At 36.2% G+C, this 19532-nt stretch overlaps 4 protein-coding genes across 4 annotated transcripts; 2 read left to right on the top strand and 2 right to left on the bottom strand.

The window, feature by feature from the left end:
- The first annotated feature begins 35 nt into the window (after nucleotides 1-35).
- Nucleotides 36-5090, top strand: LOC114532711. Its single transcript, XM_028554279.1, has 4 exons — nucleotides 36-2107; nucleotides 2295-2372; nucleotides 3459-3967; nucleotides 5031-5090. The coding sequence occupies exons 1-3, from the start codon at nucleotides 100-102 to the stop codon at nucleotides 3938-3940; spliced, it is 2568 nt and encodes an 855-aa protein (XP_028410080.1). The 5' UTR covers nucleotides 36-99; the 3' UTR covers nucleotides 3941-3967; nucleotides 5031-5090.
- A 274-nt stretch (nucleotides 5091-5364) lies between these two features.
- Nucleotides 5365-13262, bottom strand: LOC114532610. Its single transcript, XM_028554152.1, has 10 exons — nucleotides 12488-13262; nucleotides 10945-11131; nucleotides 10444-10591; nucleotides 9840-10079; nucleotides 8859-8974; nucleotides 8102-8184; nucleotides 7581-7866; nucleotides 6888-7088; nucleotides 6106-6394; nucleotides 5365-5675 (listed from the first exon to the last, which is right to left on the bottom strand). Exons 1-10 carry the CDS (start codon nucleotides 12724-12726, stop codon nucleotides 5365-5367), a joined length of 2100 nt encoding a protein of 699 aa, XP_028409953.1. The 5' UTR covers nucleotides 12727-13262.
- Nucleotides 13263-15602: 2340 nt separating this feature from the next.
- On the top strand, nucleotides 15603-17192 carry LOC114532778 (protein C8orf37 homolog). The gene is made up of 5 exons (XM_028554364.1): nucleotides 15603-15793; nucleotides 16175-16265; nucleotides 16372-16499; nucleotides 16571-16719; nucleotides 16953-17192. The coding sequence occupies exons 1-5, from the start codon at nucleotides 15681-15683 to the stop codon at nucleotides 17054-17056; spliced, it is 585 nt and encodes a 194-aa protein (XP_028410165.1). The 5' UTR covers nucleotides 15603-15680; the 3' UTR covers nucleotides 17057-17192.
- Nucleotides 17193-17249: 57 nt separating this feature from the next.
- LOC114532777 (eukaryotic translation initiation factor 6-like) lies at nucleotides 17250-19338 on the bottom strand. Its single transcript, XM_028554363.1, has 8 exons — nucleotides 19129-19338; nucleotides 18856-18941; nucleotides 18692-18735; nucleotides 18466-18597; nucleotides 18147-18257; nucleotides 17953-18018; nucleotides 17688-17869; nucleotides 17250-17498 (listed from the first exon to the last, which is right to left on the bottom strand). Exons 1-8 carry the CDS (start codon nucleotides 19233-19235, stop codon nucleotides 17489-17491), a joined length of 738 nt encoding a protein of 245 aa, XP_028410164.1. The 5' UTR covers nucleotides 19236-19338; the 3' UTR covers nucleotides 17250-17488.
- Nucleotides 19339-19532: the final 194 nt, after the last annotated feature.

The following is a 19532-nucleotide window of genomic DNA, read 5'->3' as shown; positions in this document are numbered from 1 at the left end:
TATCAAGTTCCTGCGCATCATCCATCGATCCTTTCTGCGCTTCCATCGTCGGTTTTTGTTCCATTTTTCCTAACTAATCGGGCGGGTTTCACAGTTGATATGTTAACCCAGCTATCTTCAATGGTCGACAATGGTTTAAGTTTTCATTCGATCGAGGATATTGTGTGTAATCAATATGAGCAATATTACTGGCGTCTTAGGTTACGGTACGAGCAAGACAGCTCAACATTAAAACTTAGTGAAAACGTTATCCAGAGGCAGAGTTTTCCGCCATTTGATCAAAAGGCGTTTCCATTCCCACACGAAAAAATAATTAGATCAGTGTTTGTATCGTATTCTTTGTTGTTCGATCAGCTCTTTTACGACGACATGGCTTGTCGTACATCTAGATGGCTTGCATGCGATCACACGTTTAAAAGTGCAGGCAACATTGGCTTCACTAGAGAGAGCGACGGACGCTGGATAAAGTTGATGAAATGTGTATTTATTGTTTTGGACAATAACGGTAAAATTATTCATTGGAGATTTACTAAAGGAGAATCATTCAATGAAGTAAGTGGCATTTTTAGAGAACTTAAGGACAGGTTTGAACGATTAAATACTGATTTAGAAGGTATTGTCATTGATAATTGCTGTAAATGGAGAAGTCAATTTCAGTCCCAATTCTTTCCAAACATTTTGGTAAAATTAGATCTTTTTCACGCTGTACAGCGATTTGTAACCACTTTACCTATGGCAATAAGATTAAATACAGATATATGCAAAGGGTACGGATTAATTTTTCGCCAATCAAATGATCTTGGAATCAAAAGATTACAACCAACTCCCGATAAAGAAACATTAATTGCAAATCTTGAAAGTTTCCAAAGATGGTGGAAATCTAAGACGTGGAAGGGAGAATATATTTTGAATCAAGCGGCAAAAAAAGCTATCTGCAATATAAAGTTGCATATTGTGAAAGGCTGCCTTAGTGGAATCCCTGTTAATGTATCAACATCGCGAAATGAACGACTTCACAGAAATATGAACAATGTTCTAAAGATAAATAAAATTGGACTGGAGACCGCATACGTAAGATGCTCCAGGCTTTTTTTCAAAATTAATAACCAAGGAAATAATTCAATTAAAAAACTTATGGCTTGTTCAAAAGATCCACCGGACTTTTCCAAACGAGTGGAAAATTTCGGTTTTGAAACTTTTAGACAGATTGGTGGTGAGTTAGAAGCTATTATACCAGAAAAAAATGTTATGATTTACAAGTCGTTAGATGAGTTGAGCGAAGAAGTAATTTGTAATATCAGAAACGCTATCTCATCATCACTGCAAACAAGTGATGATATTCAAGATGAACACACATACGCCAAAAACAAAGGTAGAGATAATAATATGGCAATGGCCATTGCTGATTCAGCTATTATTTTTTATGAATTATATAAAGGTTTGGAACACATTGGAGGAACGCGTTTACTTTTGAAAACTAATCTTGCACATCTAATTGGTCTTGAATATGGAAATACCTTTAATGCACTAAGAAACATGCGCTCACATTTTGCCACTGCGGCAACTACAGATGGTACAAAGGCGGTACTCACAGGACATCTTCAATTTTTTGGACTTGAAGAGGTGGAGGTTCCAGGTGATGGGAACTGCTTCTTTACCGCTGTTGCATTTCACCTTTCAACTGTATTGAACAAAGGAGCTTACAAAGTAATCGCTGATCATCTTAGGGACATTGGTTTGTTACCGACAATGTCTGTGCAAGAATTATCGACAAGATTGAGGAATCTAATCGTCCAAGAATGGAGAGGTGATTTCGCTTCTGATTATGCGAGTTTTTTGCCAGATAATGTGGACTACTTATCTGAAGTCGAACATTACGAAAGGCCTGGTTTTTTTGGAGGTAATCTCGGTGATCTTATGCCAATGGCAATGGCAAATGTATTGGGAATTCCACTCGGAATAATAACATCGGAACCCAGCACTCCTATAATTAACGTATGTCCACGTGGGTTTGTCATGACCGCAACACCAATTTTCTTGGCATATACGTCGTCAGGACCAGGTCACTATAACGCAGTTTCGCCCATAGTACCTTTGCATCCTTCAGGTATTGTTGTTTCCCAGTATGTGCATGTGAATACGCGGAATGTGAACTTGCTATTAATCGGGTAGGGTCACATCTAATTGTAATAATAATAATCATTATCTACCAATTAATTTACTGCAATTCATTTTATCATACCCATATTAACAGTTACTATATTACTACATTATTAATATAATTACCGTTTTAGGCACTGTCGACACAACAGAGTCGCGTAATGTAGTGGACTGTAAAGAAAATTTTAAATCATCAACACCTGGACGTAAAGGTATGTAGAATTTCTGTGGCTTGTCCGATAATACTCAATAAGCCAAAAATCGATGAGATTTCAGCGGCATTCCGGCACGGCGGTGGGCGTTAAATCTTGTTCGTATTTTTTGTAAAATTTCGTAAGTCATGAAGTGTGCCCGACGTTCGCCGATATTGCATTTGGGATTCTTTTGATATATCATCGGAAAAGACTTTTGAACTGTCTGTATAAGAAATGACAAGTATCCTGGGAAATTTCTCTTTCTTTTTCTTTCCTGTTAAAGAAATATATCATGGGAAATCCCATTGTCCCCTTATAGCGCGCTAATATTTAGTACAACAGAAGCTTAATAGAAAACGGTTCTCCACTAGACGATTTTTATGACTATTGTCTAAAAAATTCGCAACAAACATGCGCAGTAAGAAATAAATGATAGTAAAAAAACTCTCAAGGGCTCGACATTGCGCACATTGCTGCTAAAGATAGAGTAATGAATAGGGACAATTCCTTGTAACAGAATTAAGTGCTTCATGATTTGTAATGTATTTGTAAACAATGCATGCACATAAATCAGTATGCATTAACCTTGTTTCAAGTCGCAGCCATTTTATTGTTAAGTTCTAAATTTACTGAAAAACAGTATTAGAAAGCAAGATACTCCGGCTTCAGCGCGCCGGCTAGAGCGCCTGACTGGCTGACAACAAGTCAGTGCAGTTTCAAGTAGTCCTTTTCGGTAATTACGTCACAACTACATGGAAGGGAGGCTAAGGGGCCAAGATATAATATTTTTATATTACATAAGCGATTCCTGGCCCCACAGCGTCGCTTCCATGTAGTTGTGACGTAATTACCAAAAAGGTCTATTGTACGCCCTTGTATAAAAATAGGGAGTTTACGATTTACTACGCGGCCAGCTCGACGACGCGCTGGCAAAACAAAGAAACACATCATGCAAGACAAAAGGGGTGAACAATTTGTAATCTCATCAGCTTTGATCAACAGCATTGCTATTCTCGGGGCGCGCTCAAACGAGTAATTTTCACGTGAAACGTCATAAGGAGTTTACTGAGTTTGAAAACGATGAATCTAAATTGCTTTTAACAGGTTGTAGGTGTGGACAAACGACACAAGCGCAGAAAAATAGAAAAGCAAAGCCGTTAAAGAAATATAAAAGTTATAAGCGATGCAACTGCATGATTAAATTTAAATCTTGTTGCGACAGATGCAAGTGCGTTGGTAAATGTGGTGGATGTACTTGCAAGACAAGAGTCGTCAAAGTTAGAAGGAAAACCAAATCTTCGCCTCGTGTTAAGCACATTTTACAGACGCAAAAAAATATATTACCTAGTGGATCTACACCTGAAGAAAATACTACAAATTTCTTGGAAGTCTGTGTTTTGTGTTCTATTATCAACTTTTTTCGATCTGGTTATTTCACATTATGGGATGCTGAAACGGTTTACAGTTTATACATTGGTGTCATAGAAGGCTTATTTAACTTAAATATTGTTTTACCACTGAGAAAATGGCAAAAAGAGTTCATCTGGAAAAAGGTTTTAAAACTCAAAAAGGACTTTGAAATTTGACGGTTTTGAGATTTGCGCCGTATAAAAGTAAGCATTTAAAAATAAGAATAGGTTAAATTGGTCTTAATTTTGAGTGGAAATTGATACACGCCAGGGACAGTTGAAAAGAATTCATCAACTATTGGCCGTCCGGCAGAAATTAGCCATTTCCCAATCGAGCAGGGGATTGGGTCTAGTCGCGAACCGCAAAGCATCTATGGACTGTTTGGAGGAACAGGAAATATAAGTCTGAAATCATTTGTCCCTCCAAACAGTCCATGGATGCTTTGCGGTTCCCGACTAAACACAGTACCCTGCTCGATTGGGAAATGGCTAATTGAACCTACGCCTTTTCGATGTTTGTGAAATGCTCTGACCACCAAGCCAAAGGCCTTGTTTATACACGGTAAAGAACAAATTTGCGTGTAAACAGGCGAAAATGAACGAATTTCAGACCTAAATTCGTCCGGTAACGTTTAAACAAGGCTTAAGATCAAGTTGACATAATGTGTCATTTCCACTAATGGGCTTAGCATATAGTTTATATTCACATTAATTAATTTATTTATGTCCCACAATGTTGATGTTAAAACTCAAGTACTTTATTGATTATTGTTTTTTATATCAAGACATATGCTAACATTGACATATTGTTAAGATTGCATGAAGCAACTTATAATGAAGTATGTAATATCTCGTCGCTATTTGCGTTCAGCATTTAACACTCTAATTATGTTCGCCCATATATGCCAACCAAATTTCAACACAAAAACATATTAAATAATGTTTAACAACTTTGCCAGATCACGTAGTCCACAAGTACTACAGCAACACCATGCAGTTAACACTCCGGCTCCATCGATGTAATTAACCTTATTTACCATTTCGTGTACGTTTATCTAAAAATATGGTTTGGGTCAGTATTCTCAATTTGTGAGTTGTGATAAATGTGAGGAGTAAATTAGAACGTGCATATAATATACCTTTGAGTCCACTGTGCAATTTATCGAACAAACCATCTGCCATTCTCCGTTTTCTTTTACCACCTTTGCTGTCTTTGCTTTTAAGGTTTTGAACGTCATTTTCAACTGTTTTTTGTGTATTTGCCAAGGCACCCTTGTCAAAGATGGTTTGTACATTTGTCAAGACACTGTCGTTGTCAAGAATGGTTTGTGTATTTGTCAAAACACTGTCGTTGTCAAGAATGGTTTCTACATTTGTCAAGACACTGTCGTTGTCAAGAATGGTTTCTACATTTGTCAAAACACTGTCGTTGTCAAGAATGGTTTGTGTATTTGGCAAGACACTGTCGTTGTCAAGAATAGTTTCTGCATTTGTCAAAACACTGTCGTTGTCAAAAATAGTTTCTACATTTGTCAAGACACTGTCGTTGTCAAGAATGGTTTGTGTATTTGTCAAAACACTGTCGTTGTCAAGAATAGTTTCTACATTTGCAAGACACTGTCGTTGTCAAGAATAGTTCGTGTATTTGTCAAAACACTGTCGTTGTCAAGAATAGTTTCTACATTTGTCAAAACACTGTCGTTGTCAAGAATGGTTTGTGCATTTGGCAAGACACTGTCGTTGTCAAGAATGGTTTCTACATTTGTCAAGACACTGTCGTTGTCAAGAATGGTTTGTGTATTTGGCAAGACACTGTCGTTGTCAAGAATGGTTTCTACATTTGTCAAAACACTGTCGTTGTCAAGAATGGTTTGCACTTTTGTCCCACTTTTATCATTCCTCTTCCCAAGTTCTGTGAATAAAATACAAAAGTTAAATTAAAAGCGTATACTGAACAATAGGCAGGTCTCCTAAAAAGTACTCAGTCAGTAAAACTATTACGTTCAAATAAATTTAATCAAATAAAGGAGATGCTATATATATAACCGAAAATAGTAGCTACGTAATATTAATTACTCGGGCTACTGTGGTCTAGGTCTAGCCGAGTCTAGGTTTCGCGATTATTATTTTTTTTTCGTGTCGCAGGCTTAGTCATCCGCGCGGACAGTCGCGTACTTACAGTGTATCAATATAGCTCAGTTTCAGTGCAGTGTATTTACCGGCTACACAGCCCGAGTTAACGCCTACCGGGCGTCTTGTTAATTAATTAAACGCCTGTTCAACAGTTCTACAGGCAAATGTCATCGTATTAATTAATTAATTGACGCCTTTTGTATTCTTACTTTCATCCAAAACAGAGAGGTCATTTGGATCAAACCAGATCCTCTGTATATGTGCCGCGTTACATTGCTTGGGCCTCCGTCGGAATCGTACTTGCACCCCAACGCAACCAATATCTCTCGATTTTATGAAACGACGAACTGAATTTTCAGTTACTGATGACAATAACTGATCGCCAGTTACTGACGCTTTTTTTCTCAGGAACTCCACCACATCTTTAACGTGGAACACCACCGACTTTCCGCATGTGCATTTTGAAGGATTATGGTCATTATCAATAAAACGCATCACCTTTGCAAATTTAAGGAAATTATATCAGATTATTTCAATTATGGTTGTTATAGACCATAGTCAAAGTGACTGAACAATATCAACAGAGTGGGCCAAAATGATAGTTTTAAGTAGGTTTATAACACATCGAAAATCAAGTGGGCATATAATTATCATATTTGTATACTTCACGCAAGGATACAGGGGCCGGTTGTTCAAAAGCCGGTTAACGCTAACCCAGGGTTATAGTGTTTATTTGCATAATTTAGGCTACTAAAACCAGATTAATGCTTTGCCGGTATATTCTGGCTTTCCGACCATGAGTAAGAGGCTGGCGAAACATTCTGGTCTTAACAACCTTATTTTAAATGACTGTATATTATCTAGTTTATTTTTATTTTTTCTTGGTAACGCTCATAGTTTCTACTATGGATTTATATGGCTTAAAATGTAAGCGCGCGTGTGAAATTAAAATAATATGCAACTAAAAAGTAAAAGAAGCAAGAAAACATACGTAATTTGGATCCTCTTTGGCCGCTAAAGGGAGCAAGTGATCATGTAGAAGTTTATGAATTACATTTGCATTATTCTGACACTTCTCATTCGATGTGGGCTGCTGTTCTGATTCTCTTAATGTGTAGCCTGGCAAAATAACTTCTTTCATTGTCTCCCATACCAAGACATAATCGTCAGCTAGATCAACTTTTTCCAAAATCTGCATAGAAATAATGATATATAATAGCGAACTTAAACAAAGCTTAACCTACTACAGGAACATAAAGAACAATTGAGAATTTGAGAATTTCAACAAACAGGACAAGGGTATAACTAGAAAAGCTTATAATACCAGACTATATATAATAGAAAAAATAAATCCGGAAATTATAGTAACTAAAATATTAGACGTCGTTGTAGCTCTGTTTTCCAACGGCAAAATACAGATTATCACGTCTTTTATACCTACAGTATATGAAATTTAGGCAACTGCTATTTTAAACTGGATCCTATAGAACGTTTTCAATCAAACCCTGCGTTTACGGCTGTATTATTCAGTTTCATACGATAGATACTGGAGATAAAATAAACATGCACATACATAGTCCGCATTTTCACTGACATGCATACACTGACACTGTGACAGTCTAATTTATGAGGCTATATTTAATCCGTACATATTTCAGTATTACATACTACATACTATATTTACCTTTTTGGCAGAGAAAAGCAGAAGTCCCATCATAAGTTTGACTCTATCATCAATTTGCATGCCCTTTTTTTCTATTTCTTCCTCTAGCTCTTCCAAAATAGTGAAGTAAGTGTCGTTTTCTGTGCATTCTTCGAGATTGTTATGCATACAGGTAGTGACAACGCAAATGCTTTTGTGCGCTTCATTCATAGCTGCTTTAACATTCATCTCAGCTAAGACTTTATCCTTTCCAGTTAGCCTTGGCGAAAGTGCTTTAAATTCAATTCGCAACCACCGAGAATTAATCCTATATGAATGATAGCTATACGTTTAGATCAGTCATGTACGTAAAATTTTAGCGTTAACTTCGTGGTTAATTTCAAGTACTTCAAAAATAATAGTAAAACCCACCTTATAGTGAAACCCACCTAACTGACATATAATGAAGAATCTTATAACTATTTTGGCATTAACCCGAAGGATCGTGTATACTCTCACATATACGCAGTATTATAGTGATTATACTGTATGAACACACATACTTTTTTTCCGATGTGTCAAGGTTCGTGGAGACCACGGGAACAGTATGCGGCTGCAAGGTGTTCTTCATTGTGGAACTTCCACACTACAGAGTGCATTATAATAGTAGACAAGTTAATTAAAGACGGCTTGCAAAAGCCTGGTTTCAGTATGATCGTTACGATCGCTGTATAAATATGTTCACTGGGACGGCTAAAAGTAAAAATTTTCTATATAATCGTATAACAATCGTGATCGCTGCGATAAAAAACTGGGCTGGACTTCGATTTCACAAGACTTCGTGCGGAGTGTAAAGGGCTACTGTGAGTGTAGGGTGATGTGAGTATGAATAATAAAGTTGCTGTTTTGCTATTTTGGGTGGGTCAATATGATTACCAGACAATTACATACAAACATGCGTGAAATTGCAAACCTATACCAAGTTACTATAAGACTGTAATTTTTTGCATCTTTTCATTATCGTTTTAAGACGCTTAATTAATTGTTCACGCGGTCCGAGTTAAAGTTTTTTCAATATATTAAATTAGATTTAATTTCTGCTGCAAATTGATTGCTACTGCTTTTGCATTGTTTGCTGTCATTTCTGCGCAAAACCAAAAACAGTCAAAAGCGTTATACGTGTGCACGGTCTAATTGTCATCCAATCAATTTCCAACACGTACGCTGATTGGCTGCTCGAAACACAATTTCATTTTCAATCCTGGAGCTTTGGTAATGGTTATGCGTAACGCATAAATATGTGGTCAATATAATACTTACGCCATTAAAAGAATTGACTGAAACATTTTTTAGGACCTTCATATCGGACGCATCATCCCAACCAAATGGAATAGTTGTGTTGCTTTGTCGATTTTCTATATATCTGCTGCTGGATTCTGAAAAAAATAAAGCTTGTTAACAAGTTCAATATACTTACTTGGTCACAAAAGTTTGTTAGTAGTACGATAACAAATTTATATAAAAGCGAACTGAATACAACCTTGGCAATGATGCATCATAAACGTTTTGTATTATAAGCTACTTTAAGCCACGCAACCTAACTCACGGATTACAGGCATATTTACCCTTGAAAAACCTGATAAGATTGTTAACTTAGGTCTAACCCCTGTAGAGTTTTTAAAGATCTTGGCTTGCGATATTGAGTTATATTTTGCTTACATGGCTTAATTGTTTTGTCTACGTTCATAGCAATTAGTTATTATAGCTGCTAAAGCCCCGTTTACACTACAGTCTATTTATCGGCACGGCACGGCTAAAATGGGCACGCGTACCTTTAAATCGGGTGTAGTGTAAACGGGGCTTAAAGCCTATAACATATGGTGTTTAGGAGTCTATACTGAGGTGCATATATTTTATTAATTCTTTGTTAATTTCAAGAAATTTGAGATGCTCGATCATGTTTCAACGTTCGGCACGGCAATTTTCATTCGGTTTGGCTATAGTGTATAACACAGGAATTTAGGGAGTAGTTCATCAAAAGGCAAATAGTGATCATTATCTCAAATAATGATCAAACCCGAAAAACTGAAGTCACATGAAGCACTATAAGAACAAAATAAACGCACTTTATTTAATTATTTTGTAAGCAGACAAACATTTTAAGTTTAAAAAAAAATTTGGGTGAATCGTTAACTTGAAATAGATGCAACATTTGGATAATCGTCACAACTCAAGGTCCATGCAAGATTGTATCTAAAGTATAGCATGCATTTATTTGGCCATATGAGTAAAACCACTAACCACACGTAAATTTTCGTATGCCAAATATACTCATTACAGCTTTCAAGGCGGTAGTCTTTCCCGATACTGATGGTCCCATGAGCACTGGAATGGCACATCCATCAAATTTTTTTAATATAAGATCATAATTACACGCCATGCTACTGCCAGCATGGGCCAACACAACTTGGGGATAGTTGTTTTGAAACAACGCCTTCTCCGTGACCAAAAGTCGTTTAAATGCTGCTCCATCATCTAAATCTAAACATAATTATAAAACTCTTTACCTTCTAGCGATTGAAACTAATATTAATGCTCAGGTGCAATTAATGATAATTTACTGAGTTTCAAAATCAACGTTCTTCATTGCAAATTTAAATACTTTCGAGTTTTGGAGGAAAATAATTCAGTGTAATTTTTATAAATTATCTTTTTAAAGAAGCTATAGTAATTCTTTAGTACTTATTACTTTTAACGATAACACTATTTATTAAAGTTATACGGAGAAGATAGCTGCGAAGATTATCCATAACTGTCTATTGTATACCGGTAATAAACCCTGATGACTAATTCTTTACTGAATGGATAAAAAAAGAAGGCATATGAAGGTACATGTATTTATTACCACTGCTAATATTTCGTAAATATGGCAAGCTACTTGCTTCCATCGAAACATATGCTCTTTCGTCTTGCGGGATAAGCCTTCCATTCTTGTCGACATGCACATGTGGATTAAAAACCCATACATCATCAGTTTTTTGTTTTCCAACAATCTGTATAAAATATAGCATGAACACTGAGGGCGGCATTTAATGATATTTTTGCTTGTCCCTGCGGCGTTTATTTGAGGGAGGCGTTTATTCGAGTAATTACGGTAATATATATCACCATTTAGCCGCAAAAGGGCGAAACAGCTATCCGCAGATGCTAATAGTGCTGGACACGAGTCATAGTCCATTCGTGGCCTTTGCGCAGCTTCAAAACTGTGAAATGCAGTGCGTTTAGAAAGCATGGGATTCATGCAAACCCACAAATTAACCTTATAAGCTTTCGTGGCTCATGCCACGAAAGCTTAATGCCCTAAAAACAGAAAACGCATTTGCGCAACAATCAACAAATTACTTACCTCTACAGGTTTGAAACTTTTTATTTCCTCACTTGGAGTTTTCATGTACTCCTTGCATAGACTGTATACAAACTGCGGCAGAAACATGTCCTTTGACTGGGCAATCCACAGCGGTGGGAATTTTGCAGTGAGGCAGTTTACTATCGTTGTGTTGTTACCAAGCTGCCGGTTGGTTAAAAAAAATTGCCTAGAAAACAGTCATTAAAAGAACCGAATTATTAATAACCAATAAGTAATATTTATTTCCTAGAAATTGAAAATTCTGGTTTATGGAATTTGCCCGTGATTCTATTCCAAGCAAGTGTAGTGATTCATGCTTCCCCCTGTTTTCACAAAGTACTTGCAGCAGATATTTGTAAAATACTCTATAAAAATCAACATGCACGTAAGCTATTTGTAAACTCAAATGACTAAATAAACATTTATTTTCGAAGACCGATCGAATTTGAAGTCGTATATGAACTTGAAGTCGGATCTTGAAATTTGCCGAGTTTTAGCTTTTGTTAGCGATTTTTGCACATTTGTAGTAGGTAATCATACATTTATATCTATCAATTTTTTAAATTTCTATACTGTATAATTCGGTGATTACAGTGGAATTGCGGTGCCCACGCCAAATTCGGGACCGCATTATATTCTGCCTGTGAGTTTGCTTGTTAGTTCGCATCAACACGGACGTGAATATTCTTGATCGTTAGTTTTCTGACAACTATGATACTATCTAACGGTGAACGCCGGTAAGACGCAGGCTATGGTAATGAGCAATCTTCCCTGCAATCTTTCCTGCAAGCTGATTGGCTGTAGCAGGGGGTGGAATTTTACGATATCTGACCACTGTCCGGAATCCTATATTTTATGAGTCTGACTACGATACGACCGAACGCCGCTTTTTGTAAAAAAATAAATACGTTATTTACCGTTTTGGTTCTTCCGGATAGAAAAATATTTCCCTATTTCCCTGAAAAATATTTTTCTATCCGAACCTCGCAGCCGGTAAATAACATATATATCTTCACGCGACAGTGTAATATGCTATATGTATTATTACAGAGTAAATCTAGATACAGAGTTGGAACTACACGTTGTAAACACTGCCGAAAATTATGTTATTCTGTACCCAGCTTTCTTTAAAGCCGACGATAAAAAATTGATAAACTGCAGGTGCTCGGCAAGTTACGCGAGCAGTTTTATCCAATGGGTTTGCATTGAATGCATCTGGTAACTTGCTGAGCATGCGCACAAAAAACGTGGACGCACTAGTCGTGGTGAGAACTATATTTTTCTCATTTTCTGCGCTCATGCGTAACATTTTTACTCACCACTCGAAGAAAAAATCACCGCCTAATATCCTCTATTATTAATTTAAACATAACAAAAAGCTTGCCAGTCTTCAATTTTTATACTTTTCATGATATTTAAGTGCTGTTTTAATACGCACCGAAACAACAAAATTACGTTTGAGTGGCAGTGTTTATTTTAACAAAATATACATAGCTAGCTGCCGGTTAGGTGGGTGCAGAAAAAAATTAACAACACATCTTACCTTGACGATCTGTCATTATCTGCCGATATAAATGGATCCCTCACTGCTAAAATTATACGGATGATGTACCCTATAACACTCCCTTCTCCATCCCCAACATACCCATCGACTTTTACGTCGAAATTTGTTATCTCTTCAAACCCATTTGTACGTTCATATCCAAGAACACCGTTCTTAGATATAAGCTTATTGGGATCTACCTCTTCACAAGCCGCTTCGACTTCATCAACAGGCTCCATTTGGCATTGACATCAACAAGAAACAAGTATTTTATTTTTAGCAAAGCTCAGAGACATGTGCTCATAATCATATACACAGATATGAAACTGAAGCCAAATTGAGTCACATGGTTTTTTGCCTAATGTGCGCGTGCGTAATTTCCTTGGCATGTGTCATGTTGAAATTTAATGAGTAAATCAGTAGAAAAATCGTTTGATGATGTATTTCTTTTGAATTATTCTTCATGAAGTATTAGGATACTAACATAAATGTTTAATTATGTTCAGTGACTGTCTAGTGATGCCTACTGATGTCTTGTTCTGTTTAGTGATGTCTAGTGATGGATTATAATGCCTTGTGATGTCTAGTGATGTTCAGTGATTCCGAGTGATGTTCACTAATGTCTAGTAATGCTTAGTTATGTCTAGTGATGTCCAGTGACGTCTAGTGATGTTTGGTGAGGTCTAGTGATGCATAATTATGTCTAGTGATGTCCAGTGATGCCTGGTGATGTATAATGATGTCTATCGATGCTTAGTGATGTCTATTGATGCTTGGTGATGTCCAGTGATGTATAATGATGTCCAGCGATGTCCAGTGATGTATAATGATGTCTATTGATGCTTAGTGATGTCCAGTGATATACAATGATGTCTATTGATGCTTAGTGATGTCTAGTGATGTATAATGATGTCCAGCGATGTTCAGTGATGTATAATGATGTCTATTGATGCTTAGTGATGTCCAGTGATGTATAATGATGTCCAGCGATGTCTAGTGATGTATAATGATGTCTATTGATGCTTAGTGATGTCCAGTGATGTATAATGATGTCTAGTGATGTATAATGATGTCTAGTGATATATGATGATGTCCAGCGATGTCCAGTGATGTATAACGATGTCCAGCGATGTCTAGTGATGTATAATGATGTCTATTGATGCTTGGTGATGTCTAGTGATGTATAAAGATGTCTAGTGATGTATAATGATGTCCAGTGATGTCTAGTGTTGTATAATGATGTCCAGTGATGTATAATGATGTCCAGTGATGTATAATGATGTCCAGCGATGCCTAGTGATGTATAATGATGTCTATTGATGCTTAGTGATGTCCAGTGATGTATAATGATGTCCAGCGATGTCTAGTGATGTATAATGATGTCTAGTGATGTATAATGATGTCCAGTGATGTATAATGATGTCCAGTGATGTATAATGATGTCTATTGATGCTTGGTGATGTCCAGTGATGTATAATGATGTCTAGTGATGTATAATGATGTCTAGTGATGTATAATGATGTCTATTGATGCTTAGTGATGTCCAGTGATGTATAATGATGTCCAGCGATGTCTAGTGATGTATAATGATGTCTATTGATGCTTGGTGATGTCCAGTGATGTATAATGATGTCTAGTGATGTCCAGTGATGTATAATGATGTTTAGTGATGTATAATGATGTCTATTGATGTTGAGTGATGTATAATGATGTTTATTGATGCTTGGTGATGTCTAGTGATGTATAATGATGTCCAGTGATGTCTAGTGATGTATAATGATGTCTAGTGATGTATAGTGATGTCTAGTGATGTATAATGATGTCCAGTGATGTATAATGATGTCCAGCGATGTCTAGTGATGTATAATGGTGTCTATTGATGCTTAGTGATATCCAGTGATGTATAATGATGTCTAGTGATGTATAATGATGTCTAGTGATGTATGATGATGTCCAGCGATGTCCAGTGATGTATAACGATGTCCAGCGATGTCTAGTGATGTATAATGATGTCTATTGATGCTTGGTGATGTCTAGTGATGTATAATGATGTCCAATGATGTATAATGATGTCCAATGATGTCTAGTGATGTATAATGATGTCTAGTGATGTATAGTGATGTCTAGTGATGTATAATGATGTCCAGTGATGTATAATGATGTCCAGTGATGTATAATGATGTCCAGCGATGTCTAGTGATGTATAATGATGTCTATTGATGCTTGGTGATGTCTAGTGATGTATAATGATGTCTAGTGATGTATAATGATGTCTAGTGATGTATAATGATGTCCAGTGATGTATAATGATGTCCAGTGATGTATAATGATGTTCAGTGATGTATAATGATGTCTAGTGATGTATAATGATGTCCAGTGATGTATAACGATGTCCAGCGATTTCTAGTGATGTATAATGATGTCTATTGATGCTTAGTGATGTCCAGTGATGTATAATGATGTCCAGCGATGTCTAGTGATGTATAATGATGTCTATTGATGCTTGGTGATGTCTAGTGATGTATAAAGATGTCTAGTGATGTATAATGATGTCCAGTGATGTCTAGTGATGTATAATGATGTCTAGTGATGTATAGTGATGTCTAGTGATGTATAATGATGTCCAGTGATGTATAATGATGTCCAGTGATGTATAATGATGTGTCCAGTGATGTATAATGATGTCCAGTGATGTATAATGATGTCCAGTGATGTATAATGATGTCTAGTGATGTATAATGATGTCTATTGATGCTTAGTGATGTCCAGTGATGTATAATGATGTCCAGCGATGTCTAGTGATGTATAATGATGTCTAGTGATGTATAATGATGTCCAGTGATGTATAACGATGTCCAGTGATGTATAATGATGTCTAGTGATGTATAATGATGTCCAGCGATGTCCAGTGATGTATAATGATGTCCATTGATGTATATGATGTCCAGTGATATGCAATGATGTCTAGCAATGCCTAGTTGCGTGTAAGGATGTATATTGATATGTTATGATGGGTATCTATGATGAATTATGGCTATTGATGTATATATGCCAGCTAAAAACAAGTGCGATTTTACTATTGGTGTATACTGGACATAAACTTATTACCAGATGCTTGACAACAGCCAGAGGCGTTTCGTTGCAATCATTTGTAGTTTTTGACGGTTTAAGGCCAGTGGATAAAACTTGAAAGATGGATAAAGATATAGATGACCTTCTCGATGAAGCAGAATTGAAATTTTGTAAAAATACCGGCCCGGCAAAAACTACGAGTAAGAAAACAAGCGCTAGTGCAGAGCAAAGCAGGTTGGAATAGTAAATATGTTTCGAGTGTATATGAATTATAGAACATACGTTTACCTAAAAGTATTAAAATTTATTTGGATGTGATCACTATGGTCTATAAAAGCTATTTTGTGTCAATACAAAATTCCCCCCCTTGTCCCCCCCCCCTTGCACCGAATAAGGGTTTGGTACAGGGGGGCATCAGGGGACACCCTGCCTGAGATATAGGTCGCCCATATTATTAGAGGTTGCCTCAATCAGCTTCCTATAACAGGGAATCACAGGGAGAAATCGACAATTCCTAACGGGATGGTTTTAAAATTTATGTCCTGAAAAGAAATATATTACAGTTGGTCATTGCAGATCTATCACCTTCATAAGCTTATTATCACTGTCTGGTAGGTCAATAGGTCCGAATGTAAAAAGGAAGGATCAATCTGACCTAAATGCTATGATTGACGATATATGTACAGATGATGGACCAGTGTACAAGGTAAAATAGAAAAATGAACCCATAATAATATATGTATGGTCTTCAAAGAAGACAAAATACTAATTTTACCAATTGTACCATAATTTCTTGAATTTAATAATTATAGCCACATTCATCTCAGAAGAGCAAAAATGATCAAAACTCTCAAACTTCAAACAAATCAAGAAAATGTTATCCAGTTTATCTTGGAGGAAGTCGACATGCAAGTGGAATTTCCAGTGCATCTGTTCAAAGGTACATAGTGCTTAGCCCAGCCCTTTGCTATCAAAACTGTTGAATTTTACAGTTTATGTTTTGCTTCGTAGGACATGTAACCAGCTACGTTGCACTTCATGTGATTTTGAAGTGGTTGCATTTGACAACTATCAATGGCATTCATCTTGTGATTATTTATTCTTCCGTAATAATATCCCAGACTTTAGCAAGTTAAAAGTTAATCTAATACAAAAAAGAGGTGAGATAAAAAGCAAAGTGATTTTTTACGTCTTAGTTAACAATTCCACTCACTTGATTAAATTCTCAGTTTCTTATTAATTTTGTTGGCTGAGATGCAAAATATTGCTGTTCAGAATAGGCCTTTATACCCCAACAAATTACTACCTTGTATATTCCCAATGAATTACTTCTAAATTCTAGTAATGGTCATTCAATTCAATTCATTTATAAAGATCAATTTGTTTTATCTAGGTAGTAGGGCATATGCTTGCCAATGCGCATGGAGATCTGTGAGCGACATACAGAATATTGAAACAGATTCCGAATTACGATGGGTGTGTGGAAAACATATCTAGATGGGATTACAAATATACCTGAAACTGTATAAATATATCTACAGACTACAAAATATTTATATCTAATTTAAAAAATAACATTCTAGACACTGTCAGTTGAAATAGTTAATATATTTCAAATATGTTAGTTGACAATTTGCATCCGCTATATCAAGAAACTGTGAAAATTATAGAACTAGAAGTAAATTAAAAATACTGAGAGATTCATTTTAATTTATTTTCGGACCAATAGTATCCATATATTCCATGCCGTCATATATTATACAAGTTACAATGTGTATTTGACACTAGGCAGTGAGTGAAATTTCATTTCAACCAATCTTTTTACAAGATTTATGAAATTTTGAATGTATTCCAATAAATGTTAGAATACCTGGACATATTATGATTGGAATGCCACCACCAGATACACTCATCCATCCAACTTAATCTTCAATTCATGCTACAATAGAAAAGGATATTATTCATCACAGACATCAACAATGTTCAATCACAATTAAACAACATGCTCAAATTGTCTGCTTCTGCACTGTTTTAAAATCAATATATACGAGATGAAAATAAGAGTTCTTGGAGTTGCATGCTTAATTAATAGCTTGCATATATAGAAAAGATGTACAAATATATATACCTCTCAATTAATGAATCTCTCATTGTTGTTGCAATGCTTGATGGCTGTGCATCACCAAGTTTGAATACACTTTCAATAACAGATAGTTCAGTGCTGGTTGTATCGAGCCCGCAGAATGCACACCAGTCATTAACAACCATGCCAGCCCCAATCACTTCACTTCCACGATTCACAGTGCCTGCCTGTACATGGAAAGTTGAAAGTCATTGCAAAACATCTTGTGAATAAATGAACACAGAAAAGATGGTATATCACAATACAGTACCACAAGAGGAACTTGTAATAAGGATGACAGTTCATCTTGATCTTCAACTGGCGTATGGGGATGAACCTTGATAATTTAACATTCGATTAGTCTACAACCACAGCCTACTAGTGGTTCAATGGCAAAACAACCCATTCTACTGAAGAGTTAGGATCATAAAGGACTTTTCAAATGACTGAAATAGCAAGACATACCAGGCCACCTTGGTTGGTGATAGCACAGTAACTGCCTGTTAAGACATTGCCAGCAACGGTTTGACGAAATACTTCAACTTTTAGAACATCAGCTAAAATCTCTTCTGTTTCCTGTTGATTAAAATAGATGAATCTTAGTGATAACAACACAATCCGAGATGGTTTCTTATGAAAATATATTGCACTTCTCATATTTATGGTTAATGTTTTCTTCCACAAACCGTAAAAGTTGGTTCAGATCATTAACCTCTTGAACTCTAAATTACTAAAAATATTTCTCTCTACTGAAGTAATAAAATACAACAACAAATTAACTTACTCTATCCAAGTCAGGATGCACAAGAGCAACATAATCATTACAAGCGACAACGTTTCCCAGAGCAGACAGACGTTCCTCCACCCTCTGTATTTTCACACTGTCTGGCAATGAATTACGAATGTGCTGCAGCTCCTGAATTAGAATAAGATGTGTTATCTTCACCTTCGTCAGATAAAATAATAAAAAAAAAATTCTAGCCAATTGTTGAAGCAAAATTCAAAATAACCTGATCTGTCGTTGTGTTGGGGACTAGTAAACCATGTCGATTACCTGTAAGGTTTGCAATAAGTCAATTATGACATCTCAACATTTTATTCAATTATTTCTGGTATTTTTGCAAATTTTATAGAACTAAAGGGGTTTCGACCTAAAGGTTAATCAATAACTTACCAATAGTTAATCTACCAATAATTCTGCAACCAGCAATTGATGAGCGTATCACTGGTATTACATCGGCCAATTCCCCTTCAAATACACTAAAAAAAAAAATTTACCCATTAAAATATTCACATCAAATCCCACCAAGAAATTATCTTGATCACGTGGTGAACAAGAGAAACTTTCCTGGAAAGGGAAATCTGTACATTTAATAATTGCAACATGGAGTTTTGTTCGCTTTTCAGAAGACAGACATTTCTAACAATAATCTAACATCTCACATACCTATAAAAACTCTGGGACGCGCCAATACCAACTAAGCAGTAGGAATTGGTCAACTTTGAAAAGACTCCAACTTCGTTATTGTTCTCAAACTGAGCGCGAACTGCCATATAAGTATTTAAAAATCCGCTTGACAAACGTGGAAACTCCTTGAAAGTATGCTGTACTGTTTCCCTTCCTTTTATACCGTGATTTACGGTTTTGAGAATCTATTTTTGGTATCTTACAAAACGTTCCGCATTTGTATTGCACCAAATTTCTCCATTGCACGTTGTTTTGCAATACCATGAGCCCACTATTCCTCCTGTGAAGAACGTGGTGTTGTCCGCATAAAATGGCCGGAGGACTTGTACGCCACAGGCCTTGATAGGTAAACTTTGAAGACGGTATATTCAGCCATGGTCGAG

The sequence above is a fragment of the Dendronephthya gigantea genome, unplaced genomic scaffold (assembly GCF_004324835.1).
Source record: "Dendronephthya gigantea isolate DGI-Jeju-01 unplaced genomic scaffold, DenGig_1.0 000080F, whole genome shotgun sequence".
Classification (NCBI taxonomy): domain Eukaryota; kingdom Metazoa; phylum Cnidaria; class Anthozoa; order Malacalcyonacea; family Nephtheidae; genus Dendronephthya; species Dendronephthya gigantea.
Note: the sequence above shows the minus strand (reverse complement) of the source record. Positions and strands in the feature narration are given on the sequence as shown.

What these genes read in the sequence shown, in the direction of transcription:
- LOC114532777 (XM_028554363.1), bottom strand. Translation starts at nt 19,235, where the DNA reads ATGGCAGTTCGCGCTCAGTTTGAGAACAATAACGAAGTTGGAGTCTTT. An exon ending in TGCATCCTGACTTGGATAGA is followed by an intron (nt 18,258 to 18,465) that starts GTAAGTTAATTT and finishes TTTAATCAACAG; the next exon opens with GAAACAGAAGAGATTTTAGC. An exon ending in TCACCAACCAAGGTGGCCTG is followed by an intron (nt 18,019 to 18,146) that starts GTATGTCTTGCT and finishes TAAATTATCAAG; the next exon opens with GTTCATCCCCATACGCCAGT.
- LOC114532610 (XM_028554152.1), bottom strand. Translation starts at nt 12,726, where the DNA reads ATGGAGCCTGTTGATGAAGTCGAAGCGGCTTGTGAAGAGGTAGATCCC. An exon ending in CCAAAGAGGATCCAAATTAC is followed by an intron (nt 6,395 to 6,887) that starts GTATGTTTTCTT and finishes AAATTTGCAAAG; the next exon opens with GTGATGCGTTTTATTGATAA. An exon ending in CCTCTCTGTTTTGGATGAAA is followed by an intron (nt 5,676 to 6,105) that starts GTAAGAATACAA and finishes TTTTATTCACAG; the next exon opens with AACTTGGGAAGAGGAATGAT.
- LOC114532711 (XM_028554279.1), top strand. Translation starts at nt 100, where the DNA reads ATGTTAACCCAGCTATCTTCAATGGTCGACAATGGTTTAAGTTTTCAT. An exon ending in AGTACCTTTGCATCCTTCAG is followed by an intron (nt 2,108 to 2,294) that starts GTATTGTTGTTT and finishes TTACCGTTTTAG; the next exon opens with GCACTGTCGACACAACAGAG. An exon ending in ATCAACACCTGGACGTAAAG is followed by an intron (nt 2,373 to 3,458) that starts GTATGTAGAATT and finishes TGCTTTTAACAG; the next exon opens with GTTGTAGGTGTGGACAAACG.
- LOC114532778 (XM_028554364.1), top strand. Translation starts at nt 15,681, where the DNA reads ATGGATAAAGATATAGATGACCTTCTCGATGAAGCAGAATTGAAATTT. An exon ending in GCTAGTGCAGAGCAAAGCAG is followed by an intron (nt 15,794 to 16,174) that starts GTTGGAATAGTA and finishes ACTGTCTGGTAG; the next exon opens with GTCAATAGGTCCGAATGTAA. An exon ending in TAATCTAATACAAAAAAGAG is followed by an intron (nt 16,720 to 16,952) that starts GTGAGATAAAAA and finishes TGTTTTATCTAG; the next exon opens with GTAGTAGGGCATATGCTTGC.